The 9,852-nt window shown below is 45.9% G+C and overlaps 1 protein-coding gene across 3 annotated transcripts; it reads left to right on the forward strand.

Moving 5' to 3' along the window:
• Positions 1-792: 792 nt before the first annotated feature.
• On the forward strand, positions 793-9,842 carry nr2f6a (nuclear receptor subfamily 2, group F, member 6a). 3 transcript variants are annotated; one of them, XM_035170767.2, is made up of 6 exons: positions 793-1,645; positions 2,005-2,772; positions 4,072-4,166; positions 5,508-5,839; positions 6,053-6,299; positions 7,509-9,842. In XM_035170767.2, the coding sequence occupies exons 2-6, from the start codon at positions 2,504-2,506 to the stop codon at positions 7,781-7,783; spliced, it is 1,218 nt and encodes a 405-aa protein (XP_035026658.1). In that variant the 5' UTR covers positions 793-1,645; positions 2,005-2,503; the 3' UTR covers positions 7,784-9,842. The 3 variants fall into 3 exon arrangements, with proteins under 3 accessions (XP_035026658.1, XP_035026661.1, XP_035026660.1); XM_035170770.2 differs by having other exon boundaries at positions 5,511-5,839; XM_035170769.2 differs by lacking the exon at positions 793-1,645 and adding an exon at positions 1,656-1,876.
• Positions 9,843-9,852: the final 10 nt, after the last annotated feature.

Below are 9,852 nucleotides of genomic sequence, written 5' to 3' on the forward strand. Positions count from 1 at the left end.
GGGTGTGAAAGTCAGCTTGACCTCTCGGGGTAACCTCGAACACAAATCACCATGTGCTCCACAAAGCGCGGAGACAGACGCCCTTTGAGAAATGAGCAATGACCACAAAATGGTAACCTTTATTCCCAGCACAATAAGCTGCTCTGGAGCAAGCCGCTCCGCACGTATACCCAGGATCAAAGCAGGTCTTTTTTTCTCAAACGGAGGAGGACGAGAGATGGTCTCGCTTTGAAGAAACAAAGCTCACCTCTGCGCTGCTATGTAAAATTGTGCGCTGGAGTTTAAAAACTTTCGGATGCGGCATTCGGCTGCTTTCTAAAAAGACAAAGGGTGGGCAGGAGATGGGCTTGTTTGTATTTGTTGCAGGGCTTCGGGGTAATCTGGTATTGTCAGAGTGGTTTTTGTGGCCTTGGGGTCACGCTTTCTGCATCTCTGAGGAGAGAGATCCTCCACATTCTTCCTGTGTGTGTGTGTGTGTGTGTGTGCATGCTGCCCCACACAGCCCACTCTCTTTGCTCTTTGACTCCAATGGCCATATAAGGCAGCCGGCACCATGGTAACCGCAGGGCTTGAATAGCAGTGTCAAATCCCTGGGAGCGCACACACACACACACACACACACACACACACACACACACACACACACACACACACACACACACACACACACACACACACACACACACACACACACACACACACACACACACACACACCTGCCCTCCCCTCTGCATGCACTCCCTCCCACTCCCTTGCTTTCCTTGATCTCTCTCTCTCTCTCTCTCTCATACACACACACACACACAAATAGGTTAGAGGAAAACAGGCAGGAGGAGAAAAGAGGAACGAGGAGGGGGAAAAAAAAGAGCAAATGCTGAGAAATCCAGCCAGTCTCCGGCTCTGGCCATTTTCTTGAATCAGAATTTGATTTGTGGACTTAGAAGCTGGAAGGGGAGAGAGAGAGAGGGGGAAGAGGAGCACCCATCCTTTCCCACCCCCACCTCCTGTTCGCCTGAGCCAAAGGGAAAGGCTACACACACACACACAGACACACACACAGGGACGGAAAGCAGCACACAGGGCTAGGCCGCAAGTCATTAGTTCTTGGTGGGCAAGCATTGACAAAAGGTTGGAGGGAGAAGCCTGCATGAGTGCCTGGAGAGGAACCACAGGAACCATGGAGGGCTGAGCAGGCGGACACTCTTCAGCTTTATTTCTTTTTTTTTAAATTTCCTGAAAAGGAAGCAGCACAGAGGATACTGTCACAGCCGAGCACTCGTGCTACAACTGGCGGTGAAGAGAGAGCACTTCCTTGTGTTGGGGGATCTACTTGCGTTGTGTATTTTGGTCCACGTCGCCTCGACTGCTGCTGCTGCTGCAGCTGGCTGTGCCTTGAAGGAGCCCACTGCCCCCATGAAAGTGATGTTGTTGTTGTGTGGCCGTCAGGTTGAATTTGCTTGAGCTGGTGTCTTCATTGTGGGTCAAAATGCTGCAGCTGCCGCTGAGAGGATTACAGCAAGAGAGGAGGCGAGCTGTGTCTGTCCTCTCTGCCTCGCTGGATGGAAGGAAGATCTAGAGCGAGAGGAGGATTTATTTTCCAGCGAGGGAAGCCGGAGACGCTGCACATTCATGTACTGACCCTGAGGTAAGCGTGACATAATTTCTCGGAGGATTCGGAGGCGAACGTTTAGCCAGACAGTTGCCTTTAGAGAGGAATGATTGGTGCGAGCGGGGACACATTTCAGTGTGAGGGTTACTTTAAGAGGGGTGGTCAAAGCCTCTCCAGGCATGTGCTAAGGCGAGCTACACCGAGGTCCTTTTTCAGCCATTACTGTTGCTACAGAGACAGAGCAGGAGGTGTGAGACTGTGTTTATGGTAAATGATTTTCACCTTGAGTGTTATTTGCTTGCAAATACCTTTCCTCGCTGTCTCTCTCTCTCTCTCTCTCTCTCTCGTTCTGTATCATGTGTTCTGTGTGTTTGACTCATTGTTCCCTGTGAAAGGTTCCTCGTCTGAGGGCGTTTGAGCGGCCAGCCTTCTCTTCAACCATCTCAGGGAAGAAAGGAGAAGGACACCACACGCAGTGGTGGAGTTGGATAAGAAGAAAAAGAAGAAAAGGACAGAGTTGGACTGGAAAAAATCCACACAGGCAGGCAGAACTAAAAGTTGCCACAGTGAGGACTGTTTCCAGGTCATAGTGAAGTGGGAGGAGACTCGACTGCTCTTGTTTTTTTCTGCCAAACACCCTCCTCCTCAATACCAGAGTCTTCCCTCCTTAAATCTGCCTGTTCAGTCTGAGGACTGGTTTCCCCCTCAGTTTATCCTCCGACATAACTAACCAGCCAATGAGAGCACAGCCACGCTGATAAGACTGATAGTCTCCAGGTGAAGGCAACACACACACATTCAGGACTTCTTGTGTCTCTAGATATTTATGTTACCTTGACAGCACCCAGGAATCTTGGCTGCCTGTTTCCCCTGCGCTGGTTCGGTAACCAAGCGATGGCCATGGTGAGTGGGGGCTGGGGAGATCCCAACGGGGGCACCAACGGGCTGGGGGACAAGAGCTACCTGAGGGGGGAGGAGGAGGACGGCTCCCCGCAGGCGGGAGGCAGCGACATGGAGGCCGGGGACGACGACAAGGCGTGCGTGGTGGACTGCGTGGTGTGCGGGGACAAGTCCAGCGGCAAACACTACGGCGTGTTCACGTGCGAGGGCTGCAAGAGCTTCTTCAAGAGGAGCGTGAGACGCAACCTGAGCTACACCTGCAGGTGAGCGGGGCATCGTGGGTAATGTAGTTCGGATCCATGGCTGTGCAGTTCATAAACATCCTGCAGAAAAAGGACAATGTTTGTGTTCGAGGTTCACTCACACACACACACACACACGCACACGCACGGTTGTGTACCCATGTGTGATGATAAACAGATGATGCTGAAGGAGGATGTGAGTCATGTAATGTGTTGTAGTGTCTGGCCGCTGTCTCTCCCTTACATGAGCCTCGTGTCTGTGTCCAACAACATACTCATGTCAGGATATTTATTCCTATACATTTCTATAGCTTTTTGATTTAAATATATGGTAAAAATAATCTGTTGATTCAGTTGTGGATCTAGGATTTTTCTAAACCAGGGGCCATATAGTTATAAAGAGGGGCCAATGGTATGTCCAACATCCATGCACAGTTCCTGATTGAGTGAGGAGCACATTTTACTGCTGCCTCTATAGTTTTGGGCAAAGATGCACATCATTTAATTTATGTTTTTAAATTAGTTCCTTGTCCAAGCCATTGTGTTAAACAAAGATTAGAAAATTAAATGTATAGAAGAAATACTGAAGGGACAAGGGCCAATCGGATTTCATTAGGGTTCAGTGCCCCCTTGAAACCCACCACTGGATACACCCTTGCCGAATAATTCTTGGGCCCAAAAATATTCAAAAACTATATGAATTTTTCAAGCAAAACATTTTTTTGGTTTCACTTTGTGTCACATATGCAGAACTTTCAGGTTTTCTTTGTCTTGTATCATCGTGAACCAATATATTCGCAAATTGATAAAGTAAGGAAATTGTATCATCCAGCCTTAATTCATAATATTAAATACGATTGAATCTGTCCAATATCCATTATTTTAGAGTTAATCATAGACCTCTGTGTCATTCATTAGCCTTTAAAGGGATGAAGTGTCATATTTCATATGCAGATTCGCTCAAATGTATTAATTGTGATTGAGTCACCTCATACAATTATAGTTCTACAGTGTTAGGGCTACTGCAGATAATGGCTATTTCCTTCATCAATTCAACTGCAGACTAAGTCATGTTTATCACTGCAACACTTCTTTTCACACATTCTTAAGCCTGAAAGAAGCATCAGTTACACATTTGTCATGTGGTTTTTGACAGTTTCAACACTGTCACTGAAACATATTTCAATACCAAGAAATTGTTAAAGTGTGAGCAGGTAGTAGCTAACAAACTTCATGTACTAAATGGGACTACTGTTGCAAATGTGCAGGGTGATCATTTCTACTTTCTCTTGTTTGAAATTATCGTGCGTGTGTTCACAGGTCGAACAGAGAGTGTCAGATTGACCAGCACCACAGGAACCAGTGCCAGTACTGTCGCCTGAAGAAGTGTTTCCGTGTTGGCATGCGCAAAGAAGGTATCTGTCCATCCTGATCCATAAATCTTTCATCGATTTTGATCCTGTAGAAAGGGTGAGAGGCACTGTATCAATAAACATCGTGCACGCGGACTGATGCAAGATCTCTAGTTGAACTGATCAGGGGGAAAAGGAATATATTTGGTTTAGTGAAGAGCCTCAGAGAGTCTCCTCATTACTCCCATCATCTGTTTTTTTTTTAAAAAGGAAACAGAAAAATCAATCCTAGTTAAATTAGCTTTTGCCATTATCTTGCCTCTTCAGCTCCACGAGCTCCAAGGAGCAGGGAAAATGCCACACATGGGCGTCTTGGCCCTATCATGTCGGAGCTAGCCATGCGTGTCAGCTCAATGCCATGTACTAAGTGGCTTAATCTAGTGCCTGCGTAAGAGTGACTGAGAGGGATACAGTGCTAAGACACCTGCGTCCCAGAGCCTTAAGCCCCTGGTTGAAGCTGAAGCAGAAACCCTCTGACTTGTTGGCTCGATGGAGAAGAATCCAATATGAGGATTTTTCACCTTAAGTGGCAGAGCCCTGGCGACACATTACTCAATATCCTGCTGGTAGAATCACACAGAGACCAATAATGAATACATACTTTTCATCTAGATACAGATAGAAAATGTATTTCTGTTAATAGTGTTTTGTTTTTTTGTGATCTTGTGTTTGAGCTGCCTTTTACGTAACACTCACAGATCATAAACATGCTAATTAGACACTTTATGGCTCCCTACAGAGAAATTCCCTGACACTGACCACCCCCACAGGGAGGTCAGGGGTCGGATTCAGTAACAGAGCAGGATTCCTCTGCCTGGAAGAGATTCAGTGTCTTGCTCAAGGACATAGTTGCTTACATCATGAATTCATGTACCTGAATGGATAAGTCTTAATCGGCGTCTGTCCAGGCTATGGTGCTTTCCCTACTTAACGTTCTTAGTCTCATTTTTTTTTTGCTAAAAAACTGCCACAACATGTTGCAAATTCTCCTTCAGAATTATATCGCAGAGGGTTAAAATTCTAATGGAAAGTAAATTCTTGCCTCATGCATGCATGTTTCTCTACAATTTCACGATGAGGGATCAGTCTTTTCTCGGTAGTGCCTCCTTTTAATCAAAGGGAGTAGTTTCCTAATCGAGTCAAACCTGTCTGCTGGTAATCTGACGTTCACCACTGGATGAACTCCGTTTTAACTTTTTTTTCCTCTCTGTTTTTTTTATCTCCAAATCCTCCTCCCCCTTATCCTCCCCTCGTCCTTCACCATTTTCTCTTGTCCTCCTCATCTTCTCTACTTCTCTCCCTCGCCTCTCCTCTCCTCCCCTTTGTCCCCCAACCAAACTACAGCAGTTCAACGCGGTCGCATCCCACCTCAGCCGAGCCTCAGCCCCTCCATCACACCCCTAGGGGGTGCCGGCGGCCTTGGCGGTGGTGAGTTTTACAACAACAACAATGGAGGAAGTGGCGGAGGTCAGCCGGTGTCAGAGCTCATCTCTCAGCTGCTGCGAGCTGAGCCATATCCCAGCAGTCGGTTTGGGCACCAGTACAACCAACAGGCCGGTCCAGATAACGCCATGGGGATCGACAATATCTGTGAACTGGCTGCTCGGCTACTCTTCAGCACCGTGGAGTGGGCCAGAAGCATCCCTTATTTCCCTGAGCTGCCTGTTTCAGACCAGGTCAGTGGATTAAATCTCATATAAAAGTATAAAACAACATTGATGAGTTTCTCCTGTTAACAGAGAGTAAATAGGCTACAGGAAAGCAACTGTCAGGAAAGGGTGGAGGAATCATGTTTACATCAAGAATTAATATACAATGAACGCAGTGAACATTAAAAATGGATGATAACAGTGTAGGGGCATCTGATTAACATGCCAACCAATCCACAGGTGGCCCTGCTGAGGCTGAGCTGGAGCGAGCTGTTCATCCTCAACGCCGCCCAGTCGGCTCTGCCGCTCCACATGGCTCCCCTGTTGGCGGCGGCCGGCTTCCACTCCTCGCCCATGTCCGCTGAGCGCGTGGTGTCCTTCATGGACCAGGTGAGGGTGTTCCAGGACCAGGTGGACAAGCTGACCAGGCTGCAGGTGGACTCCGCTGAGTACAGCTGTCTCAAGGCCATCGCTCTCTTCTCACCAGGTGAGTGTCTGTTCTCATCTGCTCGTATTGTACATGCAAGGAAGCCACTTTAAAAATGTTTCTCCAGCGATTTGAGTGTCACACTTCTATGAATTTGTTGGATCTGTGAGGGAAGGATAAAAGTAATAAAACTATGTCTGGTTATATACACCCAGTACACTTCAATCTCTCCTCTCTCCCATTTACACTGCAAGACCAAATGCACACAGACACGCTCCCTGCTCACTGGACATTTAACTTCACTTTGCACGGTCCGCCTATGTTTTCATTGAGTAGTAATTGCAAACTGCACAAAACGTCAGACTCGATCCGGCCTCAAGATTCTCTTTCTTTGTCGTTTACATTTTAAAGAATGTAATTAATTATTTTATTATGTATGCCTATTTCACCCACCTGAACCAACCTGCTTTTAATCTGATATTTAAATTTCTATGATCCTACCAACCCTACCCGAGGATCAACTGCAATCCCTGCATCCTTAGTCTCTAGTGTGTCAATATAAAACAGTGCAGGTAAACAGTTAATTTCATTAGACTGTCCCTGTCTGGTGAACACGTGTTTTGTATTATCCAAGCACAGGATTACTCAGAGCCCCAGAAGACATTTAAACATTAAACCATTAAACTGATCCTCATGTGAAGTGTTGGGTGCCCCTGTCATTAGTAACAGTCAGTAGGAAACCTGCTATGGCACCATCTCCTGGCATACTCATGAACATGCAGTAATATTTAAATGCTGTATAATTGGTGCTGTCCATAGACTGGACATCATCACAGCTTCCCAAAAGTGAAGCCAAAGCGTCTCGATTGCCACCTGGTGGTTGACTGCGGTATAGATGATAAATCCCACCTCCTCCATGTTTGTGGATGGGGCATGCATCTCAAAAAGTCCAAGCACAAATGAATTTTTCGTAAATATGTATATTGGAGTGCTATTTTTTTCCAGTTTAATTATAGCACTGTGCATCTAACGCTTAGACTTATTGTGAGGGCCCCCTTTTTAAAATGTTAAGCTCTTATTTTTTTAATCTAAATGACCACTGGTAATAGTTTGAAGTTATGTTTTGGGTTAGTAAAGTTTTTTTCCTTACACAACATTTGTCTATCGGGTTATTGTCTAAAATTTCAACCTGCCTCTCAGCTCATCACGACTCTTTATGTAACCTGCCCACGCTATTAAGTAACCATCTCTCCCTCCCTCCCTGCTCAGATGCCTGTGGTCTGACAGACCCCGTCCACGTGGAGTCTCTGCAGGAGAAGGCTCAGGTGGCTTTGACGGAGTACGAGAGGATGCAGTACCCGAGTCAGCCACAGCGTTTCGGCCGCCTGCTCCTGCGCCTCCCCGCCCTGCGCGCCGTTCCCGCCAGCCTCATCTCCCAGCTCTTTTTCATGCGCCTGGTAGGAAAGACACCCATCGAGACGCTGATCCGTGACATGCAGCTCTCCGGAAGCTCTATCAGCTGGCCCTATGTCCCAGGACAGTAGCGTCCCGCTCACCCTCCCGATGGACGAGGTCTCCCTTTGGGATTAATGACGACAAGGACCCACAGGAAACCTCCTGACTCATCACTATCCATCTGTGTGGTTAACAAACTGCAGTGCCAGCTGGCCTTCACACATACTGTACTGTAACTGCTCTATTCCCCCCTCCCCTTATGAAACAAGCCCTCTGTCTCCACCCGGGCCACCAGAGAAGCACACGGGAGCCAGTGCCAGGCTGGATCTGACTTGTTGCCAAACTGGTTGTTTCGGTGCCAGGTCTCAGGCCAGCGAACAGCTCCTCATGCTGCGCTCCGATATGGCCTCCACAGCCAGTCATGTCACCACCCACCCACCATAGCGACTAAAGACGCTGCAGTTGTCATGTAGAGGGCAGCACCACCCTGCTACAAACACGTCCTGAGTACAAAACTGCCCCGCCACTAAACGTCAGCAGTCGGCTCATTTTCCATGACTCACCATTTGTGAAACAGTGATGTTTTTAATCACGACATTACGATCCTGATCATACTGACTCTTAATGGAACAGTTAAATGTATCAGAAAGCCGTGGTTGTGCTATGAACATGAATATAAGACACAGTACGGGCCTTGCTGTTGAAAGGAGGATTCTGAATCCATCGCTCTCTTACCTCAGTGCTGGAGGAGGAAGCCGACGAACTGCTCAGAAGAATCGGAAACTTAAATACAAAACCAAGGAAAAACTCACCAAAGTCTAAGTAGAAAAGTTACTACAGAAAGCAGAGTGAGAGAAATAGAGATGATGGGACTGTTGTGACCGCCTCACCATCCAGTGAACCATGCATTTAACTTCATTCACAGGGCTCACTGTCGCTGTACGATGTTAAGAACGAAAAGCCACAGTAACACGAGAACGGACTAATACCTCACTAGACATCAGAATGCTTTCGTCTGATATTTGCTAAACACAAACCTCTGTAAATGTCGTTCACCAGAAACCGCCTTCTTTTTTGACAACTGCCTTGTTATTCAGTCTGAATTTGGGACAGCGACAAAACATTAAATGAGTCCTACGAGTGTTACAAACATTCGTCTCGTACCTTTAAAGAAAGAAAAAGCCCCAAAGTGATTTTCATTTGTGTTTTGAATATGAGTTCGACCGAGTTCAGCTATGACATTTTTTTTTTTTCTAGAGAAACATCAGGCTGACGTACAAATTTAAGTTCCAGTACGTTAAGGAAATCAAGATGAGTTCAACAAATAACGCTGGTGATTAGAGAGTTTATAACCAACGCAATCAGTCAACCAGTGCTGTTTCTGGAGGCATTGATCCCCTTGAGAAATGTATTGAAATGTGTGTGTGTGTATATATATTACAGCCAGCTTTGTCCTCTTGCATGTTCAAATGTTGTTTTGGATCTCTGCTAAGTTGAGACTTTCCTTCTTTTACATTCTGTAATTCAAGATTCATTTTAAAGTGTTGCTTTCTCTGTTAGTTCCTAAACGTTATTTTTATTTTTTTTTTCTATATGTATTTACATGAAAAATACCTCTGTTCAGATGTCAACACGGACGCTGACCGTCATGCCATTGTCCCAGCGGCTGTGACGTAGACATGATCTCATATCTAAGACACCGGAGTCGAAGCTGCAGTGAGTGACGACGTTGCGATGAGTGACGGTGCACTTTGAGGATATTCAATGCCAAAATATATCACACAGTCTGTGACGAGTTAAGAGAAGACGGGGCTACCGATTTTGCCGGTCCACATGGATTTTTACCTCAGTTTACGAAGTCACTTGTTGATTTTAACCAAATAAAATCAACTCTAAATAGAACCGTGTTTCAGCATTTACATGAAAATGAACAGATTGGACGTCTTGATCTGCCGCCGTTCTTTCTGAAAGTTATTTGGGTGTTCTTCATTTTAGGCAGCGATTCACACAAACACATGTCGTAGAGAAGAGAGAGAAAAAACAAAATAAATATGCTATTAATGTTTTCTTATCTTTGTGTTACTGAGTTCTTGAGTTTTAAAAATTTCCTGTGTATGGCAATGTTATTAAAAAAAAATCAAAAGATGACGTGTCTTTT

The sequence above is a fragment of the Hippoglossus stenolepis genome, chromosome 11 (assembly GCF_022539355.2).
Source record: "Hippoglossus stenolepis isolate QCI-W04-F060 chromosome 11, HSTE1.2, whole genome shotgun sequence".
Classification (NCBI taxonomy): domain Eukaryota; kingdom Metazoa; phylum Chordata; class Actinopteri; order Pleuronectiformes; family Pleuronectidae; genus Hippoglossus; species Hippoglossus stenolepis.